The 25,272-nt window shown below is 42.9% G+C and overlaps 1 protein-coding gene across 1 annotated transcript in view; it reads right to left on the minus strand.

Annotated features, from left to right (window-relative positions):
• Positions 1 to 25,272, minus strand: part of DOCK5 (dedicator of cytokinesis 5) — a 206,948-nt gene that overhangs the window by 23,750 nt on the left and 157,926 nt on the right. Inside the window, exons 39-45 of the mRNA XM_010840180.1 lie at positions 21,504 to 21,623; positions 18,138 to 18,227; positions 16,347 to 16,451; positions 7,080 to 7,221; positions 3,349 to 3,430; positions 1,923 to 2,007; positions 1,094 to 1,180 (exon numbers count right to left, since the gene is read on the minus strand). Of these exons, the coding sequence (XP_010838482.1) occupies positions 1,094 to 1,180; positions 1,923 to 2,007; positions 3,349 to 3,430; positions 7,080 to 7,221; positions 16,347 to 16,451; positions 18,138 to 18,227; positions 21,504 to 21,623 (711 nt within the window). The remainder of the gene's footprint in view (positions 1 to 1,093; positions 1,181 to 1,922; positions 2,008 to 3,348; positions 3,431 to 7,079; positions 7,222 to 16,346; positions 16,452 to 18,137; positions 18,228 to 21,503; positions 21,624 to 25,272) is intronic.

The raw sequence follows: 25,272 nt of genomic DNA on the forward strand, positions 1-25,272 counted from the left end.
CTAGGAGCATGGGCTTTCTAGTCTAGGCACTGGGGAGCCATGGCAAGGTTTTGAGCATGAGAATGATACAGCTGGATTTTCACTATGGAATTCACATTCTGAGGCAGAGAGGGAAAGACCTAAGAAGCCACCAGGCAGGGTGGGGCCAATCAGGAGCCTTTTTCAACATCATCAGCCAGAGATGAATGAGAGTAGAAACAGCGCACCATAGTAGGACTGGGGGAAGAAAAAACCAAAACGGACTTAATAAATATTAGAAAGCTAAAAATGACCAGCTTTGGGGAGTGCTGAAGATGGATGTGAGAGTTGGACTATAAAGAAAGCTGAGCCCCGAAGAATTAATGCTTTTGAACTGTGGTGTTGGAGAAGACTCTTGAGAGTCCCTTGGACTGCAAGGAGATTCAACCAGTCCATTCTGAAGGAGATCAGCCCTGGGATTTCTTTGGAAGGAATGATGTTGAAGCTGAAACTCCAATACTTTGGCCACCTCATGTGAAGAGCTGACTCATTGGAAAAGACCCTGATGCTGGGAAAGATTGAGGGCAGGAGAAAACGGGACGACAGAGGATGAGATGGTTGGATGGCATCACCGAATTGATGGACATGAGTTTGGGTAAACTCTGGGAGTTGGTGATGAACAGGGAGGCCTGGCGTGCTGCAGTTCATGGGGTTGCAAAGAGTCGGACACGACTGAGCGACTGAACTGAACTGAAGATGGAAAAGTCGAGGATGAGTGATGATGTGATGAGTTGAAAAATAAAAGGAGAGGAAGTATTCTTGGAGGAAAGAATGTAACTGATAGGAAACTCTAAGGAAGAATTTCAAAAATGTTTCTGGGTGCTAGCAGGATCCTTGGGGAGACAAGAGCCATTTGGTCTTATAAAAGAGCCATTCACTGGCAGTAATCTTTAGGATTGGTGTTGTTACATCAGTTTTATAAAGGAGTTCTATTCGACAAGCATGTCTTTTATTTCTCTTTTGGAAAATGAAGTTGGCTGGAGGAGCTACTGAGTACCAGAGGGGGGGATTTAACAAAGGCTCTTATTTTATTTGGAGACAGAAATATTCTGAGTTCCACTTTCAGATGACTTACTATTGAGATCTGTTTGACTTCAAACCACTTGAGGATCCCAGGGAAGGTATAGGCAGTCGTATATGTGGTCCTTTCAATCCACATGGTCTGGTGGAAGGAAGGAAAGTGGGAAATGTTAGTTAGTTCCCACGAAAAACAGCAAAATTCTCAGGTTTAGTTGAGATTCTATTGGATTTATTTTTAAAATTTTTAAACATTTTTTCATTTTATATTAACAAATTTTATTTAATATTTTATATTATTTTACTTTGTATTTACTTTATATTTAAGGAATTTTTTATTTTATATCGAAACTAACACAATGTTGTTTTCGTTTCAGGTGTACAGCAAAGTGACTCAGCTATACATATACATGTATCTATTCTCTTTCAAATTCTTTTCCCATTTAGGTTATTACAGAACTGTGAACAGAGCTCCCTGTGCTAGACAGTAGGCTCTTGTCGACTCTCTAGAGATTCTATTTTAAATGCCTCCTTAGTGAATTAGCCCAAATTTTCTACTAAACTTTAAAGATTCTATATGTTTAAAGCAGAAAGGAATTCTCTGTTAGGTCCCCCTCACTCTTTTTGATGGGAAATTTGAGGTCCAGAGAGGTGTGACATGCTCAAACCAAGTTCATGGTGGCAGCAGGCTCAGGAGTGGAGCCCAGTTCCTGGATCCCTAGTCTAGCGCTTTCCACTGAGAGGACAGCCTGCTGATGAGGTAATAAGTACATGGACCCGCTACACCAGGGCTGCCATCATTTCTTCTGTAGGTGCTGGTTGGGTGGATAGCCTCCATTCTGGATGTCAATTTCATCTTGTTTTAGAGGTCCAAGTGGTGAACTCACAGCAAACTCATTGTCAGGATCCTTTTCTCCTTTCCGGAATGGCCGAGAATACCTGAACTGCTGTACTTCGTTGGCTCTGTAGTAGCTGGGGAAAGACACAGTCACAATGCTGTGGCTTCTTTCTTACAATAAGCACTCCTCCATCAAAACCTGGGACGCATTTCACATGGACTGAGTCTTATCCGTTAAATTTTCTGAACACTGATATAGTCTCCATGATGAAGGCTGGAGGTGGTACAGAACTTGATTTTATTGCACATCTTAATTACTGATGCATCTATCTCCCAGTTCACAATTTTAAAAGGCATATGGGGCTTCCCTGGTGGTTCAGTGGTAAAGAATCCACCTACGAATGCAGGAGACACAGGTTCCATCCCTGATCTAGGAAGATCCCACATGCTGTGTGGAGCAACCAAGCCCATGCGAAACAACTACTGAGCCAGCACTCCAACAACCAGGAATTACACCTACTGAAAGCTGTGGGCCCTAGAGCCCATGCTCCGCAACAAGAGAAGCCACCGCAACGAGAAGCCCGAACATGGCAACTAGAGAGTAGCCCTCACTCACCAGAACTAGAGAAAACCCCTCAGAGCAAAGAAGACCCAGTACAGCCAGAAATAAAATAATAAAACTTTTTACAAGACTTAAAGTAATAAAAAAACTGTTAAATAAAAGGCAAAAGAACTTATGGCAGTGTTTGTGATCTCATTTGTATTACAGTTTCATCAGGCCAACTAGCATTTTAGCTTCTTAAGAAAACGGATGAGGCCTTCAGTCATGGGGGAACTCACCAAGCAAGGTGAGGTCAGCCATTACTGACCAGTGAATCCTTCTGGGTGGAAAAATGAACTAGGGGATCTGAACTCAAGAGCAAACTTCCTAATTTCCTACCCTCTACTAGAAAAAATAAAAATAAACCCCCCAAATTCTATGAGTTACCAAGCTCTTACCTTATACTGAACATGGAATAGATATTTGCTGTGGTCTGAACATTTGGGTCCCCTGCTCACCCCTATGTTGAAATCTTAATGTCCAATGTGATGGTGTTAGAAGATGGGCCTTTGGGTGGTGATTAGCTCATGATGGTGGAGCCCTTGTGAATGGGGTTAGTGACGATATTAAAAAAGAAGAAACACAGAGCTTCCTCACCCCTCACTCCGGCACGAAAAGACACACTGAGAAAATGAACCATATATGAAGCAGGAAGTAGGCCCTTCCCAGATGCCAAAACTGTGAGAAATAAATTTCTGTGGTTTATAAGCCTCCTCAGTCTATGGTCTTCTGTTATGGTACAGCAAATGGATGAAGACAAGAGAAGGTCTTTCAAACGGTAATGAATTTAAGGATTTGGTTTTGATAGACTTCTACATAAAGTGTGTGTGAGAGACACATGGTTTAAAATACCAAACGAAAAAACCCCACTTACTTTAAGATCTGCTCCGGAACTGGTTTATCCTTGTAGTTGGGTGGAAGGTTCATCACTGGCTTGACAGTGAAGCACTGCATGTCTGAGGAGCTCGTTAAGGAAGAAAGAGCCAGGAAGCTGTCACTGCAAAAAGAACTGCCTTTTCCTCTTGCTTTACCAATGGAAACACTACCCACACCAACCACTCCTTTGAAGCAAAGGCCAGGACCACACTGAAAATGAGGTTCCATTAGGTATTACCGCAATGCCTTAGTAAGTCATAATCCTAGAACACTTTTTTATCAGACACATGTCAAACAACCTTGCCAGAGGAAAACAGACATTAATGCAATTTCAGGAAAACAGGTGATTAGAAATTATTTTAACTTTGTTTTGGACAAGCATCCATCTGAAATATTCAGACTCCAGAGCCCAGGCAATACGAATTTCTTGTATCTTTGGATACCTTAGATTTGAACCTTAGACTTGAACTTTTCTGTCTTTACCAACAAAGTTTCCAAACCTATAGTTTTGAAACTGGCACTGGGTCTGGACCTAATATTGTTGTTGTTGTTAAGTTGCTCAGTTGTGTCCAACTCTTTTCAACCCCATGGACTGCAATCTTCTAGGCTCCTCTGTCCACGGGACTCTCCAGACAAGAATATTGGAGTGGGTTGCCATTTTTTCCTCCAGGGGATCTTCCCAAGATAGTATCGAACCCATGTTTCTTGCATTGGCAGGCGGGTTCTTTATCACTGAACCACCAGGGAAGCCCCAGACCTGACACTGACTCCCCATATTTCTCAACATGAAGGCTGCCTTCCACTGACACCAAAAATCACCTGGAGATTTACTCAAAATGCAGAATTAGAATTCACAGCTGGTGAATCAGAATCTCTCCATGGTGATTCTTAAATATAACACAATTGGAGAACCACTGGGCTATACTTTACAATGTTACAGCTTACAAAGCATTTTCACATAAATGATCTTTTTATCTTGATCTTCACAGAAATGCTATTAAATATTTGCGAAAAAATAGAGTTCAGTTCAGCCGCTCAGTCATGTCCAACTCTTTGTGACCCCATGGACCTCAGCACACCAGGCTTCCCAATCCATCACCAACTCCCAGAGCTTGCTCAAACTCATGTCCATCAAGTCGGTGATGCCATCCAACCATCTCATCTTCTATCATCCCCTTCCTTCTCCTCCTGTATCGTCCCCTTCTCCTCCTACCCTCAATCTTTCCCAGCATCAGGGTCTTTTCCAAGGAGTCAGTTCTTCACATCAGGAGGCCAAAGTATTGGGAGTTTCAGCTTCAGCATCAGTCCTTCCAATGAATATTCAGCACTATTTCCTTTAGGATGGACTGGTTAGATCCCCTTGCAGTCCAAGGGACTCTCAAGAGTCTTCTCCAATACCACAGTTTAAAAGCATTAATTCTTTGGCACTCAGCTTTCTTTATAGTCCAACTTTCACATCCATCTAAGACTACTGGAAAAACCATAGCTCTGTCTAGATGGACCTTTGTTGGCCAAGAAATGTCTCTGCTTTTTAATATGCTGTCTTGGCTGGTCATAGCTTTTCTTCCAAGGAGCAAGTGTCTTTTAATTTAATGGCTGCAGTCACCATCTGCAGTGATTTTGGAACCCCCCAAAATAAAAGTCTGTCACTGTTTCCACTGTTTCCCCATCTATTTGCCATGAAGTGATGGGACCAGATGCCATGCTTAGTTTCTGAATGCTGAGCTTCAAGCCAGCTTTTTCATTGTCCTCTTTCACTTTCATCAAGAGGCTTTTTAGTTCTTCTTCACTTTCTGCCGTAAGTGTGGTGTCATCTGCACATCTGAGGTTATTGGTATTTCTCCCAGCAAACTTGAATCCAGCCTGTACTTCATCCAGCCTAGCATTTCTCATGATGTTCTCTGCATATAAGTTAAATAAGCAGGGGGACAATATACAGCCTTGACGTACTCCTTTCCCAATTTGGAACCAGTCCGTTGTTCCACGTCTGGTTCTAACTGTTGCTTCTTGACCTGCATACAGATTTCCCAGGAAGCAGGTCAGATGGTCTGGACCTAGGAAAATTCTTAAAGAAAATTCTTTAAAAAGCCAGAGTTACCCCTTTGGAAAACCAAGGCCTGGAGAAGTTAAGCAACTGGTTAAAATCAAATGGCTATGCAGATATGACTTTGGGATGAGCTCCAGGACTTGTGTTTCTACATCAAATCCATAAAGACCTCTTTTCATTGCCACACCAAGGAGGCATCTCAACTGTTTTCTGAACCCCCAAACTGAAACCTTTCTTTCCCAAGCATCTACTAAGTGTTAATAGGCCATACACTTCCCTTTGAAAGACATGTCAGTCAACTGCTCTATCGTTATTACTGACCATCTTTCTATAGCAACTGACCACTCTATACCTATAATAATTAATATGTACTGAAATTTTATTATGTGCCAGGGACTCTTCTCAGTATTTTACAGACAATCTTTACAAGAACTCCAAGGGGAAGAGTGATCATCACCCCCATTTTCTTGATAAGAAAACAGGCACAGAGAAACTGAGCTGCCCAAAGTGACATAGGAAGGGACAGCGCTGGGACTTGAACCTGGGCAGTTTGCTCCAGAGCGCTTTTTCTTATTTATCTACCATTCCCCACCTGCTCTGGCTTACCGACCTCTTTTAGAATACAGTAAGTCCTCTAAATATGAACCTTCGAGTTGTGAACTTTCAAAGATGTGAATATGCATGCCATGCCATCAACATCAGGCCTGAGTGAAACTGCAGCTTGCCCTCCTCTCCTATTGCTGATGATATCATCTCTACCATCTCCCTCCTCCCATCAGTAACTCTTCTTGCCTATTCACTCGACACCAGTCCCTGTATGCCAGCTGTGGTACTGGACTATGCACTTTTCAAGGTACTGTACTGCAAGATTAAAAGTGTTTTATTTTTTGTGTTTGTCTTTTATGTATTATTTGTATGAAAAGTATTATAAACCTATGACAATACAGTACTGTATGGCCAATTATGTTACTTGGGTACCTAGGCTAATGTTTTGGACTTATGAACAAATTGGACTTGCAAATGTACTCTTGGAATGGAACTTGTTCATACGTGGGAGACTTCCTTTACTGTTCAGTTCCATAACATCTCTAATTTTTAAAATGCATGCAACTGGTTTTTCAGTAAGACATTATACATTACCAAAAGAGAGCTATGTGTCTTTATACAGGTTCCAGAATTCAGAACAGGAAGTCTACATTCTCCCCGGGCTCTGCCTGTGACTGTAACACACGTCCTTCCATACTCAAGATTTGCTTCTCATCTCCCTCTTTCAGTTACATCATAGCCCTGAGCTAAGGACATTAGGTTCCCGAAGCTTTTATGCAGACGGGACACTGAGTCAGGATGGTTAAATGAGTCTGAGGACAGGACCTACCTGCATGCAGGCACAGGACTGAACCCCCACCTTCTGTGGCTGGGCTGGGGCTGTAGCAGGTTCCAGAGCCCCAGGCCAGGACTTCCCTGGTGGTTCAGTGGCTAAGACTCCACACTCCCAATGCAGGGGGACTGGGTGTGATACCTGCTCGGGGAACTAGATCCCACGTGCTACAAAGAGTTTGCATGCCACCAGCTAAAGATCCCATGTACTGCAACCAAGACCTGACAGAGCCAAATAAATTAGTAAATAATAAACGTTAAAAAAAAAAAAAGAGCCCCTAAGCTGTGGTGCGAGACAAGGATACACTGCTTGGGGGAAGACTTGATATCATCTCCTGGGGGTGTGGTGCTGCTCATCTTCTCCGCGTTGGGAAACTGGGTCAGCAGCCGCAGGCTGAAGTCTTCTCGCCTCTCGTACTCCTTCCCCCGGTAGATGAAGATCTTGTTCTGCAGGTCAGGACACGCAGGGAGAAGCATTAAATATGAACAGTGAAGGGCAATTGGGGATTCAAGTCTCAAGGAAGTCACCGTCCTCCCCAGGCTAAGTGCAGGCTCTCCCTCGCCACCACGTTCCCACTGAACACTTACTACGTGCTCACAGCAACCGTCATATCTGAAAGAGCTCACAGTTTATTTGGGGAGTTAAGTCAAAATGCTTCTCAAGAGGGTGCCCTAGGATGATAACTCTTGTGCAAGGTCTACACCGATCCACAAGGAGATAAGGAGTTTGCACCCTATCGGAAATTCATGTGGTCACTGGGCATGCTGCTTAGGTTAGCTGGTATTTCTCACGGCAAGAAAATGAAAGAATGAAGGGCATTCATATACACTGAGGTGCAAGCTCCTTTCTCATTCCTTAACTTACTGGATCTTACTTTCTCATCATGATCCAGTAAGTTAGGGAATCAGGACATAAGCGACCCTGCCTCAGAGAACTCAAAAGTACAAACAAGATCAATCAACAGGTTAGGTGGGAACAGAGAACAGGATTAATCGACAGCCAGTCCCAAGCCAATCCTGGAGATGGCTGTGGATGACAACATCAAGGTCTCATAGACAAGAACTGCTCTCAATACTACTCTTTCCACTCCAAACTGCAGCTTTTTTTCCCTTTAATAAAATTAACAAAATTGGATTTTTTGGAAAAGAAATTTTTGCAAGGTCCCAGACACAGAAGAAATTTGCCTCACAGTTCCTGCAAGTTCAACTGTCACTGTTTTGATGGTTCCTGCTCCTCTCATTGTCACAAACATGAATACTTAGCTTAGTATTTAAAGCATACATGTATTGTGGTGTATTGTGTGTTCAGTCACTCTGTCGTGTCTGACTCTTTGCAACCCTGTGGACTGTAGCCCATCAGGTTCTGCTGTGTATGGAATACGCCAGGCAATAATACTGGAGTAGGTTGCCATTTCCTCCTGCAGGGGATATTCCCGACCCAGGGATTGAACCCATACCTCCTGCGCATCCTGCAATGCAGTTAGATTCTTCACCGCTGAGCCACTGGGTAAGCCCCACACGTGATCCATTTTTAACTAAAATCTGGGCCCATACTGTCCTATAAAATGTTTCTTAAAAATCACTAGTCCAGATGAATGGACAAAGAAGACGTGGTACATATATACAATGGAACATTACTCAGCCATAAAAAGAAATAAAATTGGGTCATCTGTAGAGAAGTGGATGGACCTAGAGACTGTCATACAGAGTGAAGTAAGTCAGAAACAGAGAAACAAATATTGTATATTAAAACATAGATGTGGAATATATGGTACAGATGAACCTATTTGCTGAGCAGAAATACAGACACTGGCATAGAGAACAAATATATGAACATCAAAGGGGGAAGGGGAAGTAGGATGGACTGGAAGATTGTGACTGACATATACATATCTGGATTGACATACTGACATATAAGATAGATAACTAATAATGACCTACCGTATAGCACAGGGAACTCTACTCAATACTCTGTAATGATATATATGGGAACAGAAACTTAAAAAGAGGGGATATATTTATACATATCGCTGATTCACTTTGCTGTACAGCAGAAACTAATGCAACATTGTAAGGCAACTATATTTCAATAAAAAAATAAATCAGGAGAAAAAATTTTAAAAATCACTTGTACAGCCATACACTAAACATGTATTGAGCAAATTAGATCTGCTAAATGCTGGGGGTAAAATGGTGACCCTGCTCTGGTGGAAAGAAACAGAGAACGAGTAAGTTAATAAAATAATTTTGGTAATTTAAGTATCTTGAAGGCAATACACCTCTAGGCCCAACACAGAGGGCCATGAAAACTGCCCAGTCTTTTGGAATTGATGATAAAATGTTTCCAAGCTGGGAGAGATTTATGAGACTGATGTTGCATTATGTGATTTCATCATTCAGGCAGAACTATGGTGAGCTAGGGATTGGAGTATAAGAAAACACTAAGGGGATGACAACTGTGGAGAAAACCAGACAAGCAGAAGCTCAGCACAAGGGTGCTCAACCTGAAGGAGAGGGCTTCAAGGCACACTTGGGACTTGACTGGGTAGAGATGGAAGGATAGGGTTAGATGAGAAAAGGAGAGGGGAGGACAACCAGGCAAAAAGTACTGAGAGCAGGCAGAAGAAATGTTCTCGAGACTTCCTGGTGATTCAACGCTTAAGAATCCGCCTGCTGAGGCAGGGGACATGGGTTCAAGACCTGGTCCGGGAAGATCCCACATGCCGCGGAGCAACTAGGCCTGTGCATCACAACTACTGAGCTGGTGCTCCACAGTAAGCAAAGTCGCTGCAAAGAAGCCCCCGCACCGCAAGGAAGAGTAGCCCCTGCCCACTGCAGCTAGAGAAAGCTTGAGAGCAGCAACCGAGATCCAACACAGCTAAAAATGAACTGTTTTTTAAAAAAGAAGGGTGTTTGGATGTGTTAGAATATGAAAGGCTTTGAAAGACAGGTCAGTAGTCCAAAGGCTGGGAATTTGCTGGAGGTTCTGGTAGGAAGGCTCAAGGTGATGAAGGAAGAAGCGCCGTCAGCCTAACGTGTCCAGCTGTAGGGAACTGCGGCAGGAGTCCGTGCGAGAAAGAGAAGCTGAGGGATCTCGTGTTGGAGCCTGTGGTATTTGGTAAAAAGCAAAGAGATGGGGGAGTGCGTGAGAGTTCTCAGATGAGAGCCTCAGGGAAGAAGAGTGGCACCAGTGACAGAAACAGATGAGAAGGAGGCCTGCTGGGGGCCAGGGGACAGGATGGGAAATTTACACATTCTGAGTTTGGGGAAATACTCCGTAACACAGAAGAGCATTCAGGTTACATCATTCACGTGGATTCTCTATTTTTCAGTACACACCAACAACACACAACATCTACAAACTCCTATACAGTTTATAAGAACTCCCATCTAACAGTCATTTCATTCTCAAATCAGCCCTGCAATGTGGACCTTATTTTTGTAACGTCCAGGTCAGAAAACCAAGACTTGATGGTTATATGATTTGCTCAAAATCACAGGTACTCAGAAGATGATTCAGACTCACTTTTTCAACTTGAAAGTCTAGACTTATTCTCACTGAATCACTGCTGCCACTAAGTTTATAACCATTATTCCATGTGAACTAATAATCATATGTAATAAGTGTACCAGCTGTCAATATCTTATCATGTGTTAGTCACTTAGTTGTGTCCAACTCTTTATGACCTCCATGGATCGTAGCCTACCAGGCACCACTGTCCATGGAATTCTCCAGGCAAGAATACTGGAGTGGTAAGCCATTTCCTTCTCCAGGGTATCTTCCTGACCCAGGGATCACATGCTGTCTCCCACATTGCAGGCCAATTCTTTACCGGCTGAGCCACCAGGGAAGCACCAATAATACTGGAGTGGGTTGCCACTGAACTGGGTAGCCATTCCCTTCTCCAGAGCATCAAGATGACAGCAAATTTAAGAACAGAACCTACTGCCAGGCTCCATTCCAGATCCCCTACTCTCGTTTCTCTCACTTCAGCCACTCAGTCGTGTCCGACTCTTTGCAACCCCAAGGACTGCAGCACGCTTGGCTTCCCTGTCTATCACCAACTCCCAGAGTTTGCTCACACTCATGTCCAATAAGTTGGTGATGCCATCCAACCATCTCATCCTCTGTTGTCCCCTTTTCCTCCTGCCCTCAATCTTCCCCACCATCAGGGTCTTTTCCAGTGAGTCAGTTCTTTGCATCAGGTGGCCAAAGTATTGGAATTTCAGCTTAAACATCAGTCCTTCCAATGAATATTCAGGACTGATTTCCTTTAGGATGGACTGGTTGGCTCTCCTTGAAGTCCAAGGGGCTCTCAAGAGTACTCTCCAACACCACAGTTCAAAAGCAGAAATTCTTTGGTGCTCAGCTTTCTTTATAGTCCAACTCTCACATCCATCCATGACAAATGGAAAAACCATACCTCTGACTAGACGGACCTCCGTCGGCAAAGTAATGTCTCTGCTTTTTAATACACTGTCTTGGCTGGTCATAGCTTTTCTTCTAAGAAGCAAGTGTCTTTTACTTTCATGGCTGCAGTCACCATCTACAGTGATTTTGGAGGCCAAAAAAATAAAGTTTTTCATTGTTTCCATTGTTTCCCCATCTATTTGCCAAAAGTGATGGGACTGAATGCCATGATCTTAGTTTTCTGCATGTTGAGTTTTAAGCCAGCTTTTTCACTCTACTCTTTTACTTTCATCAAGAGGCTCTTTAGTTCCTCTTCACATTCTGCCATAAGGGTGGTGTCAACTGCATACCTGAGGTTACTGATATTTCTTCCAGCAACCTTGATTCCAGCTTGTGCTTCATCCAACCTGGCATTTTTCATGATGTAATTTGCACATAAGTTAAATAAGCAGGGTGACAATATACAGCCTTGACATACTCCTTTCCCAATTTGGAACCAGTCTGTTGTTCCATGTACGGTTCTAACTGTTGCTTCTTGACCTGCATACAGATTTCTCAAGAGGCAGGTCAGGTGGTCTGGTATTCCCATCTCTTTCAGAATTTTCTGCAGTTTATTGTGATTTACACAGTCAAAGGTGTTGGCATAATTAATAAAGCAGAAGTGGATGTTTTTCTGGAACTCTGCTTTTTTGATGATCCAATGGTTGTTGGCAATTTGATCTCTGGTTCCTGTGCCTTTTCTAAAACCAGCTTGAACATCAGGAAGTTCATGGTTCACATACTGAATCAAACCTGGCTTGGAGAATTTTGAGAATTACTTTGCTAGTGTGTCAGATGAATGCAACTGTGTGGCAATTTGAGCATTCTTTGGCATTGCCTTTCTTTGGGATTGGAATGAAAACTGACCTTTTCTAGTCCTGTGGCCACTGCTGACTTTTCCAAATTTGGTGGCATATTGAATGCAGCACTTTCACAGCATCATCCTTTAGGATGTGAAAGCGCTCAACTGGAATTTCATCACCTTCACTAGCTTTGTTTGTAGTGATGCTTCCTAAAGCCCACTTGACTTTGCATTCCAGGATGCCTGGCTCTAGGTGAGTGATCACACCATCATGGTTATCTGGGTCATGACGATCTTTTTTGTATAGTTCTTCTGTATATTCTTGCCACCTCTTCTTAGTAACTTCTGCTTCTGTTAGGTCCATACCATTTCTGTCCTTTATTGTGCCCATCTTTGCATGAAATGTTTCCTTGGTATCTCTAATTTTCTTGAAGAGATCTCCAGTCTTTCCCATTCTATTGTTTTCCTCTCTTTCTTTGCATTGATCACTGAGGAAGGCTTTCTTATCTCTCCTTGCTCTTCTTTGGAACTCTGCATTCAAATGGGTTTATTCTTTTCTTCTTTGCCTTTATCTTCTCTTCTTTTCTCAGCTATTTGTAAGGCCTTCTCAGACAACCATTTTGCCTTTTTGCATTTCTTTTTCTTGGGGATGGTCTTGATCACTGCCTCCTGTACAATGTCAAGAACCTCTGTCCATAGCTCTTCAGGCACTCTATCAGATCTAATTCCTTGAATCTATTTGTCACTTCCACTGTATAATCGTAACAGATTTGATTGAGGTCATACCTGAATGGTCTAGTGGTTTTCCCAACTTTCTTCAATTTAGGTATGAATCTGGCAATAAGGAGTTTATGATCTGAGCCATAGTTAGCTCCCAGTCTTGTTTTTCCTGACTGTATAGAGCTTCTCCATCTTTGGCTACAAAGAATATAATCAATCTGATTTCAGTGTTGACCATCTGGCAATGTCCATGTGTACAGTCTTCTCTTGTGTTGTAAGAGGGTGTTTGCTACAACCAGTGCTTTCTCTTTGCAAAACTCTGTTAGCCTTTGCCTTGCTTCATTCTGTACTCCAAGGCCAAATTTGCCTGTTACTTCACGTATCTCTTGACCCCCTAGTCTGCCTTATACACAACCAGTGTTAACGACATGTAAATAACCCACCATCTTTTATATCCAGCCTGGAGCGTTCCTTTGCGTTCCAGATCCACATTATCAAATTGTCCACTCAAATGTTTTTGGATGTTTCAAATCCACATCACATGGAGTATGTCCAAAATCAAACTTTTATAATCTGAAATGATGCCGAAAACCCCTCTGCAAGGCGGTACCCACAGCTCTCTGACCCTGTTCTCTACCTGCCCTGTGTTCTTCAGGTGCTTCTCCAGCCTCATGGCTTATGAACCTGCTGTTCTCACTGTCTGGCCCCCTCATGAGAGCTACCTGGCTTATTCCCTTACTTCTTTCAGGGTTTTACTCCAATGTCACTTTCTTACTGAAGACTTTCCTATTCACTCTATTTAAAATTACAACTCTAGGGACTTCCCTGGTGGTCCAGTGGCTAAGACTCTGTGCTCCCAATGTGAGGAGTCCAGGTTCCATCCCTGGTCAGTGCACTAGATTCCATCTGCTGCAGCTAAAGAATCCGCATGCTGCAACTAAGACCCAGCACAGACAAACAATAATTTTTTTAAAAAAGACTGCAACTCAACCCCCATCACCAGGCTCTCTATTCACTTCCCCTGACATAGCTTCTCTACAATACTTGCTGAGTATCTACCCTGTAGGAGGCATTGTTCTAGCCCATCTGACATACTCAATATTTTACTTACCCACCTTAGTATTTTTTTATTTACTTGTCCCTCAAGAATATAAGCTCTACAATTTCAGGGAGTTGGGTTTGTTTTGGACTCTGCCCCCAGGCCTGTGGGCTTCCCTTGTGGCTCAGACAGTAAAGTATCCACCTGCAATGCAGGAGACCTGGGTTCCACCCCTGGGTCGGGAAGATCCCCTAGAGAAGCGAATGGCAACCCACTCCAGTGTTCTTGTGTGCAGAATTCCATGGACAGAGGAGCCTGGCGGGCTACAGTCCCCGGGGCTGCAATGAGTCTGACACCACTGAGCACGCATGCCCAGGCCTGTGTTACAGCAAGCACCACAGTGAGAGATCAGTAAACACTTATTCAATGAGTGGATTCACTCTCCTCCATAACTGTCCTTTCCCAGCATTGCTATCTGAGTGGACGGCTGCACTGCCCCACCAATTATGCAGACCAGAGAGCAAGGAATCGTTCTTACCATGTCCGTCTTTTTCTCACCCTCATCCCATCAGTCATCAAATACTGTTACTTCGTCTCCATCACACTCATCTTTCCACTTCTCTCTAAAGCCATTTCCCAAGGCTGGCTGGCATCTCTTCCCTGAGTATCTGCCATGGTCTCTATGCACGTCCCATCCATTCTCCATACCAAAGCCAGATGACCTCACCAACACAAAAAATGGGCACTGGCTCCCCACTGCTCTCAGGATGCTGACAAAACAGGATGTGGAACCCCAAAGCCCGACACGCTCTTCCCCTGCTTCCTGTCTCATCTCCCTGCCCACTTCTGAATCCCTCTCTTCCCACAGCACTGGTCTGTCACTTGAAGCGCCTGCCACACTCTTGCCTGCTCTTCCCTCTGCCTGGAATACTTTTTCCCTTTACCTCCTGCCCCTTTCCCCTTTTCCTCCCTTACCTTTACCTTACCTCCATCCCCTTTACCTCCTTAACTTCCAGTTCATCTTTCAAATCACAGGTGAAGCAGAAGTTTTCTAGGAAGTCTTTCCTGACTCTTAAAAAAATCTAGGTATAACTGACACAGTAAAATCTACCCCCTTAGTGCAGAATTCTGCCAGTTGTGACAGACATAACCACAACTACAGTTAGGATACAGAACAGTTTCATCACCATCAAAAATTTCCCTATGTTTCTCTGTAGGTCAAACTCCCCTCTGGCTCCAATTACTCAATAACCACTGATCTGTTTTCTACCCCTAGAGAAAGTACTGACTTGGTCAGAATGCCATATAAATAAAATCATAGAATACGTAGGCTTTAAGGTCAAACTGCTTTTACTCAGCACAATGCATCTGAGATTCATCCCCGTGTTGTGTGTATCAGGAGCTTATTCCTTTTCTTTCTTGAGCGGTATTCTACCGCATGACTATCCCACACTTTGTTGATCCCTTCAGCAGCAGCTCAGGGACTTCTGGGCTGTAGCTAATCTTTAGTGATTATGAGTAATGGTGCTATAAACAATCATGTACCATTTTCACGTCAACGTAGCTTTTTACTTGACTTGTATATATACTACTTAACCAGCCCGCCTAGTACAGAATACCTGTCTTGGTCAGTTTGAATTTTATATTCATTTATGTGGTTATTTAATTAACAACTCAGCCATTAGGGTGTAAAACCCATGAGACCAAGGACCACATCAGATTATAATCAGCACTGTATCTCTAATGTCTGGCACACCGTGGTGGTGTTTAGTCACTAGGTCAAGCCTGACTTATTTGCCACCCCGTGGACTGCAGCCTGTCAGGCTTCTCTGTCCATGGGATTTTTCAGGCAAAAATACTGGAGTGGCACACAGTAGGCTCTTGCCACACAGCCATTGAATGAATGAACTATTTCCTTATTAGACACTGTAAGGAATGTATTTTCCTTTCCACTTTTTCTTTGCCTTTTTAAATTAGGGGAAGGAACATGGCCAATATATACGTACAACATAGCTCAGCACTAAAAGAGGCTTCTTTTCTGTGGGAGAAAATAAGAAGCTTTTTTTTTAGGTTTGTTTTTTGAGATTGTAAAATCAGTATCGCATGATAAAAAGTTTCTGAGAAGGAAGATAAACAGGGTCCTTCTCACTATTACAACAAAACTGGTTTAATTTTTGTGCAACTTTTGCAGTCTTGTCCTGGGGAGTATTTGTTTTCAAACTAGCCCTGGCTGGAAATCAAATAAACAATGAGACACATCAATCCACACCTTCCCCCAGCCTGACCCGCAGCAGCAGACCAGCAGAGAAGATGGTTCTGTTTTTCCTTTTTTCACTCCACCTGGGAAAAGTCATTTTGCAAAAGAGCTGCCAGAATACCAAAGGCGGCCAGGGGTGAAGAGACCAGCCGCTCAGGAAGTGGTTTTCCTCCCTGACCACCCACAGTGAGAACACAGGGCTCCAGCTGCTAACACACTAGACTCATCTGGAAAAGAGATGAAGACATTCCCTCCTCCAACTGCATGGCCCAACGGCCAGGGAGACCACCCTCGCGCTTCTTACCCGCAGGAAAGAAGGGAAGCCCTGTCCGTAGTAGCCAACAGCAAAGTACTCGGGCTGAGGCCTCATGGCCTTAATGATGTTCTCATAAAACGAGGCTCTTTTTTTCTGGAAGACAAAACAAGACATTTCATGGGGAGGTTACAAGGGCATCATCAGAGGAAAACAAAAAAGTTCAGGCTCTGTGCTTTGTTGTTTCCTATGTAACACAGAGAAATGAAAGGTTTTTGGAAAACATCTTGTGAGCCAAACACTTATCCTTCTGTTGGATCAGGGGTTTTGGGTCTGTGTCTATGAATGGGCCTAAGAGGGCCTGGGAATCCCTGTGCTGCATGCTCAGTCATGTCCGACTCTTTGCGACTCCATGGACTGTAGCCTGCCAGGCTCCTCTGTCCATAGGATTTCCCAGCAAGAATCCTGAAGTGGGTTGCCATTTACTCCTCCAGGGGATCTTCCCGACCCAGGGATAGAAATCATGTCTCCTGCATTGGCAGGTGGATTCTTTACCACCTGGGAAGCCCTGGGATTCCTTGCTGTTATATGCAGAAGGACAAATGTCTGTGCATTTCATCTGTGGGCAAAGCAGGGTTTTGCTTTCACCAGTTGCTTAAAGGGGTTCGGGACCCCTAAAAGGTTAAGAAGCACTTTTTGGGATTCAGGTGGGTGGTTACATTGGAACAGAGACACAGGAGGAAAGAAAGAGAGAACCTTCCAGTTCACGCAGGTAGTTTAGAATCAAGTCCTTGGTTCAGCTACAAGTACCCAGAAGGTGGTGATGATGTTCTGTTTTTCAATATCTGGTGTCATTCTTAACTTTTCCCCTGGAGAGGGGCTTTCTGGCCAGTGGGTACATGGTCAGCTTAAAAAAAAAAAATTTTTTTTTTTTTTTTTTAAATTTTTTGGCTATACCACATGGCATGTGGGATCTTAGCTCCCTGACCAGGGATGGAACCAGTGTTCCCTGCACTGGAAGTGTGGAGTCTTAACCACTGGACCAGCAGGGAAGTCTCCAGCATCAGGTTTAAAGGAAGCAAAATAGGTATCCAGACCTGGGGACTTAGACAGCAGTACCACCCCCACCCCCCACATACACAATGGTGTTAGCATGACTGTATTACTACACTACCTCCGTAAAAGGTTTCTATCACAATGTTTTCTTAGAAAGTTAACAGGTAACATTACTCACACTTGAGCTTAGTTTCTGAAATTCCTATGTGACTTTTTGCATGATGGCAGGAGCAGGTGCCATATACACTGACAAATATTTTTCAAAATGATCTTGACAATTATCTCCTCAAATTTTTACATGACAGTGGGTGACCTGACCTTTTGTGACGCTTCTACTAAAAATGACCCAATGTCATATTGTGTTGGCCTCCTACTGGGCATGGAAAAGGTTCACAGCTCTGAGGATGTGGACCACAGAACAAGTAACTATGAAGAGAAGATGTCAGAAGACATCGGAAGCATGGACAGTCTTCATGGAAGGCAGAGTAACCGAGAGGGGAAAGGGAAGCTCGATTAAGGACATGAAGGGTCCAAGGAGCAGCAAAAGGCACACAGCAGAGAGGGCTGCAGACAGGGGTCCTGAGCCCCCTATTAAGGATATTCTGGAGAAATACTGATGATAGCTTTTAGATTTCATCTTTCTTCATTTTTAATCCAAGCAAGGTGTACCTTCCCTTCGTAGAAAACATCATTTGTGCTGACTTGCTTACACTTATAACACCATTTTCATGACCACTATGCTCAGCTCCTCTGCAGGAGGAAAGACATCTTCTGATCCAGACTCACCAGGAGATCGCCCAGGCCCTCGTAGTCAAAAACTTTGCTCTCGTACGTCTCCGCCAACTCTTTGCTCAGCTTGATTGCCTTCTCCCACATCTTCAGAAAAAAAGAAAAGGAGGGTTACAAGTGGAGAACAAAGCAGTCATTGATCCAGCAGCAGAAGCCATTCCGGAGTCACTGGGCAGTGACTAAGGAGTCAGGTGGGTTCAGTTTCAGTGGATATTTCCCCACATGCCTCACTGCTAGGATCAACTAACCCTGGTTTCTGACATTATAAATCCACTGTACCTTGGCTGCTCTGCCAGGGGGCATTTTCCATTCTGTTTGCAAGAACATGAAGAACACCATGTGTCCCCCCAAAAAGCAATACTTAGTTGAAAGAACAAAGCACTAAAGACCACTGAAAGAGGAGGGGAACCAGTTTTGAAGCTTAGGTCTTGGGAGCGTGGAAGTCTTGTTGGAGGGGAAGGGAAACAGGCATGGGCTCTGGCTCTGGGCATATGCATGTGTGTTTCTTCTGAGTTAGGCTGTTTGGGAGGAGGCAGGGGTATGAAAGTCTGACTGTACTGTTGTGTGGAATTTGGGAAACTACTTCTCCAATTCAGGGCACTGATTTGCTGTTTATAACTAAACTACCTACTTGGTCAAAGACAGCTTTAGGAAATGCCTTAGAAAAGTGGTCCCCAACCTTTTTGGCACCAGGAACTGGTTCTGTGAAAGACAATTTTTTCATGGATCGGGGAGGGAGTTGGTTTTGGGATTATTCAAGTGCATTACATTTCTTGTGCGCTTTATTTCTATTAGTTATTACATCAGCTCCACTTCAGATCATCAGGTATTAGGTCACACAGGTTGGAGACCCCTGCCTTACAGCACTTATGACCAAGCAAGTTACAGCCAAATGCACATATCTGGCATCTGAGGCTAGTATCCCAGATTGATGAGCCTGTGTTCACTCTGGCTTTTCATAAAATGCCTCTCAGCTGGATACTATTAATAACAGCATCTGGACATGTCCCATTTCAGTCGTAACCAGGCACTATGGTCCATTGCTTCTGGCTGCTGAAGGACTGTATGTGCAGTTCACACAGACTTGTACAACACTTTAAAACGAAATCTTCTAAGGCCATTTGCCAAATTTGTCCCTTCTGCAATCTCTGGGCCCGGACCACTCAAAAGGCTCTGAAATGTGCCAAATGGAGACCATTCCAGCTCAGCTAGAACTGATGCAGGAGGCCAGTCAACAGTACCATGGGGCCCAGTTCACTCCTTATTCGCCAAATGCTAAGCTATAAGAGACAGGGAGACAGCCTAGCGGAGAGGTTCTCAAAGTGTGATCCATGCCTGGTCTCTGGGAGTCCCCAGGACTCTTTCATGGGATCAATGAGGTCAACACCATGTTCTTAATACAAATACTATTTGCCTTTTTTTCTTTTCTTTTCAATGTTTATGTATTTGTCTGCATCGGGTTTTAGTCGTGGCATGCAGAATCTTTAGTACTGCATGTGGGATTTAGTTCCCTGACCAAGGATTGAACCTGTAGCCTCTGCGTTGGGAGCATGGAGTCTTAGCCACTGGACCACCAGGAAGTCCCTATTTGCCTTTTTTCAATGCTCATTCCCTTATGAGTCTACAGTGGAGTCTCCCAGTGGCTACAGGACGTGTGATGTCACAACATATTGGATGTCGAGGCGGATATTCGAATCCTGCTGTTTCTATGGAGCCAGATGATAAAGAGATTTGCAAAAATATCCTGTCACTTACTTTTTTGGAAAATACGGTCATTGTTTATAAACAGATATGATTTATATTAACAGGTAATAAGCTTACTATTGTTAAAAGAAAAAATATTTTAAAATTTTGTTTTAATTTCAAAGAATATAACCATTAACAGACATAGCCCCCATGAACAAAAGCTCTTGAGGCTCTTCAGTGATTTTTAAGCGAGTAAAGGAGTGCAGAGACCACAAAGTCTGAGCAAATACACTTGTTCTGTGCACCTCAAGTTATCTGTAAAACAGAGATAGGATCGATATTACAGGGTTAGAGCAAGAATTAAATTAGAAACAGTCTGGAAATCACCCAAAATAGTAACTTGGACTAAACAGGTGGTAGTTATTTTATCATTATATTTATTTGACCTATTTATTTGATCAACAGGTTCCACTGGTAAAACAGTGGCGGCTGAAAGTGGCAGGCTCTTAGAGAGTCAAATCTGGAAATCCTTTTTGTTTTGGTAGCATTTTCTTTCCCCACTACCTAAGCGTTTTCTTTTCTTTTTCAATTTTCAATTTAAAAGCCTTCCAACTGGATATGTTTTCTCCAGATGATCAGAGATTCCATGACTTGGTGGCCCTGTTGATACATCTATTTTACTTTCCCTTGTAGGATTTAAGTTGCTTGTTACATGCCGTCTACGATGTGAGGCAAGCAGTGACCTAGGGATGGAAAATGCCCCAGGTGTCAGCCAACAACATCTTAAGAATGCACTGATAGTGATGGTACCAGCTCCTGGCCTTCAGCAGTATTTAAAAGGTACAATTATAAAAAAATAAAATAAAAGGTACAATTATGGCTATGAGAGTGGGGCTCTGGGCTGTTCACTGTATTCTCCATTACATTAAGTGTCCTCCACATAAGTGATCCTTATTTATTGCCTTTCTTACCTTGGGCTTCCCTGGTGGCTCAGAGGCAAAGAATCTGCCTGCAACTCAGGAGACTGGGGTTCAATCTCTGGTCAGGAAGATTGCCTGGGGAAGGGAATGGCCACCCACTCCAGGATTCTTGCCTGGAGAATTTCATGGACAGAGGAGCCTGGAGACCTACAGTCCATGGGGTTGCAAAGAGTCAAACATGACTGAGTGACTCACACTTTCTTACCTTATTTTATCAACTCATTTTCTCACCCATTAAAAATATCCAGCCCCCTTTGAATTCAAAGATATACATGGGAATAGTAAAGATTAAGTTTGGGGTCACTGCTGCATAATAAAAATCTGTCTGGTTTTTGTCTTGAGTTCCTGGTAGGGAGCTTCTAAACTCTTGAATCTCCCCAGTGATAGAAGTATCTTTGTAGTTCACAGTGGACCCCTCAGGAGACATGGGAATTGATACTGAGGTGACTTACGGCAGGCACGTAGATGGTCTGAGAATGGGGACTGGCCTTGCCAGAACCAACATCCATGTGATTTATGGGCGGCATGGGGACTCCTGCACTTGCAGCTGGCATCTGAAGTTTGGGCTGACTTGCTGGGAGCTGTGCCCTTAACCTGTAGGCCCTGCACTAACTCTGGCTGGTAAGGATCAGCAGTGTAATGTAGTAAGCGTGGCAGTCATTTCCCCCTTTGCCCTCACTCCCCCCCCAACACTGACCTTGCCTTTGTCAAAATATGATATGATTTCTTGATATAGCTTCTCTTTAAGCTCTTGCTGGGTGTACACGTAGTAACTGTCCCTCTGAAGCAAATGGGGCACACAGGGCTTGTCAGACCACTGGAAAACACACAAAGGCAACACGAGAGATGAATGCAGCGCCGTTCATTTAATTAATTAAAGGGGCGAACGCAAACAAACATTCAACTGGAAACCTTCACAGAAATATTTGTACATATCTGATTCATCCACATTTTCAATGATTCACTAAACACAAAAATTGCATACACACACACACGCACACAGCAGCTTCAAAACAAACAAGTGGCATGCCAAACGGACAAATACTGAAGGCATTCCATGAGGGTCAGGAATGAGGCGAGGCTGCCAACCAGCATGACTGTGGTCTTGCTGGAGGTCACCATTCATACAACCAGGTAAAAGAAAGATATCAAAGCATAAAAATGAAGAAAAGGGGGTTAAAAAAAAACTATCACGTGAAAGCAATAATTGTATTTTTCATAATCAATCTCTTCACAAAGGTGCCTACTAAACACCTACCACAACTGATGAGAGAATTAAGTAGTGGGATTAAAAAATAACATATTTGGAAATAATTTAGAGATAATTAAGATAACAGAAGAAAAGATACCAATAAGAATAAATTCAAAATGACTGGATATTCAGGCACAATCATGCAAAAGTACTTAATGCCACTCAACTGTACTTATTATACACGCATACAGTAGTAAATTTTACATTATACGTATTTTATCATAATTACCTTAGAAAGAGAAGATATCTAGAGATTAACATAACATCTACACAGAAAATGTTAACACACCATGGGAAGGCACAAAAGCAGATCTGAACAAATGGAAAGTCATACCATGCTTTTGGATAAGAAAGTGCTATTTCATAATCATGGAAATTCTCCCTAAATTAATTTTTAAATGTCATGATTCCAAAGTCCATATGCAAAGATAAACAGAAAGGAATAAGGTGGAAAACTCTGAAAAAGAAGAGGAATAAAGAGTGACTAACAGGTCATAAAACATGCTGTAAAGAATTGATAATTAAAACAGTGTGGTTCTGGTGCATTATCCAACAGACACCCATGCAAAATACATAAAATCTAGAAAGAGGTTCCCTTGACTCTCCATATAGTGATTCAGTACATGATAAAGATGAGATCTCATACCAGTGATGAAACTGAACGTTCAGTAAGCAATATCCTTACTGAGCAGCGCTATACAGGGGAAGAAGTGGCGTCCACACGTGCCACCTTACACCAGGAGAGGAGAGTTTAACTTTCTGAGCAGCAAAAATGAAAAGATCTACAGTCACTGGGACTTCCCTGGTGGTCCAGTGGTTAAGAAACTGCTTTCCGATGCAAGGGACGCCAGTTCAATCCCTGGCTGGGGAACTAAGATCCCACGTCCCACAGAACAAATAAGTCTGCACACCACAACTACTGAGCCTGTGTGCTCTAGAGTCCATAATCCACAAGAGAAGTCCCCACAACCCCAACGCAGTACAGACACTGGAGTGTCTGATCACCCCACAGTCAACAAGCTTTCCCCTCTAATCCAGTAAGTTTTCTGGTGCCCCATCATGAATATGAACTGTGAATGGCTGACTTGGAGCAAGTGGTCAAGCAGAAGACGTCAGTTTTTAATTCCAAACCTTAGAACAATGTACATGTATTCTTTAGGTATAAAACAAAATTCAAACTGTGTAAGAAAATTCATTGCTAGGGACAAAACTGGAGGCAGGGAGATGTAGAAGGAGGCTAAAAATGGAAATTTGGACCAGGATAGCAGCAATGGAGATAAAGAAAAATGGATAGGGTGGGGAGTGTAGAAGAGACTTCTGCACCCCCATGTTCAGAGCAGCATTACTCACGAGAGCCACAGTACAACTTAAGTGTCCATCAATGGATGAATACAAAGGTGGTTTATACACACAATGGAATATTACTTCACCATGAGAAAGAAGGAAATCCTGCCATCTGCAACAACATGGATGGAGCTTAAGGGCATTATACAAAGTGAAATAAATCAGAGAAAGACAAACACTGTATGATCTCATGTATATATGGCATCAGAAAAATCGAGACCTGTAAAAACAGAGTAGAATGATGGTTACCAGGGGCTGGCAGGTGGGGAATAGGAGAAAGACTGTTTAAGGATATAAACTTGCAACTAGTAGGTAAATAATTCCTGGAGATTTAAGACTGTCACATAAATTTTCTCAATTAAAAAGAAAAGATGGCTTCCCTGCTGGCTCAGTGGTAAAGAGTCCACCTACCAATTCAGGAGACACAGGTTCAATCCCTGATCTAGGAAGATCTCACATGCCTCAGAGCAAGCAAGCCCATATGCTACCAACTACTGAGCCTGTGCTCTAGAGCCCGGGAGCCGCAACCACTGAAGCCTGTGCACCCTAGAGCCCATGCTCCTTAACAAGAGAAGCCTCTGCAACGAGAAGCCAGTGTACGGCAAGTGGAGTGGCCCCTGCTTGCCACAAGCGGATAAAAGCCTGTGCAGCAACGAAGACTCAGCACAGCCAAAAATAAATAAATAGATAAATAAAATTCAAACATTTTTCAAAAAGAAAGTAAAGTGGATAAAGTGAGGGCAAGTCTTGGACAAAGGGTCCATGATTCTTGCTTGTGGAGAATGTGGGACCATGTGAGTAAAAGATGATGTATCTTTTATTAGATGGTGTATCTTTTATTAGATGGTGGTGCCTTTTAGTGAAATGGGGAGAAAGGAGAGGAAGGGACGAACCCAGGAGGCCAGTGGAGGAAACAGCTTGTGTTACTGACATGCTAAGTTCAAGGTGTCTATTAGTCATTTAGAGATTGATGTTGATAGAAGAGTTTATATAGAATCTGAAGTTGGAGGGGCTGTCAGAGCTGGAAATAATTATTTTTGAGATTGATAATGGAGAGATGTATTTATATCCACAGCACAATATACTTTCTCAGTGAGACAGGTAAATAGGAAAGTACTTCTACAGTTCTATATTTATTTACAAGTCACTTCTCTGCAGTTTTACATATTTTTAAAAACATATGGATCGATGTGCATTTTTTAAAAAAAATTAGAGTGTATTAGCAGCCTGAAACGTGTGCTCTGCTTCCTAAGGAATTTTAAATAAATGATACCCACTCCTATGTTCACAGCAACATCATAAACAATAGCCAAGACATGGAAATGTCAACTGATGAATCTAGACAATATGTATATACAGTGGAATACTACTCAGCCTTGAGAAGAATGAAATAATGCCATTTGCAGCAACATGGATGAACCTAGAGATTATCATGCTATGTGACATCAGTCACTTAGAGAAAGACAAATACTACATGATGTCGTTTACATGTGGAATGTGAAATACGACACAAATGAACATATCTATGAAACAGAAACAGACTCACAGAGAGAACAAGCTTGTGGTTGCTAAGGGTGAAGAAGGGTAGGGGAGGGATGGATTGGGAGTTAGGGATTAGCAGATGGATATTGTATATAGGATGGAAAAACAACAAGGTCTTATTACAGCGTGCAGGGAGTTATACTTAATATCCTGTGATAAACCATAATGGAAAAGAATATGAAAAAGAATGTGTGTGTATATATGTGTAAATGTGTGTGCATGTGTATATGTATATAACTAAATCACAAGAAGCAACAGAACTGGACATGGAACAACAGACTGGTTCCATGGTCCCCAATCGGAAAAGGAGTACGTCAACGCTGTATAT

This window comes from Bison bison, unplaced genomic scaffold (genome assembly GCF_000754665.1).
Source record: "Bison bison bison isolate TAMUID 2011002044 unplaced genomic scaffold, Bison_UMD1.0 scf7180017864141, whole genome shotgun sequence".
Taxonomy (NCBI): Eukaryota; Metazoa; Chordata; class Mammalia; order Artiodactyla; family Bovidae; genus Bison; species Bison bison.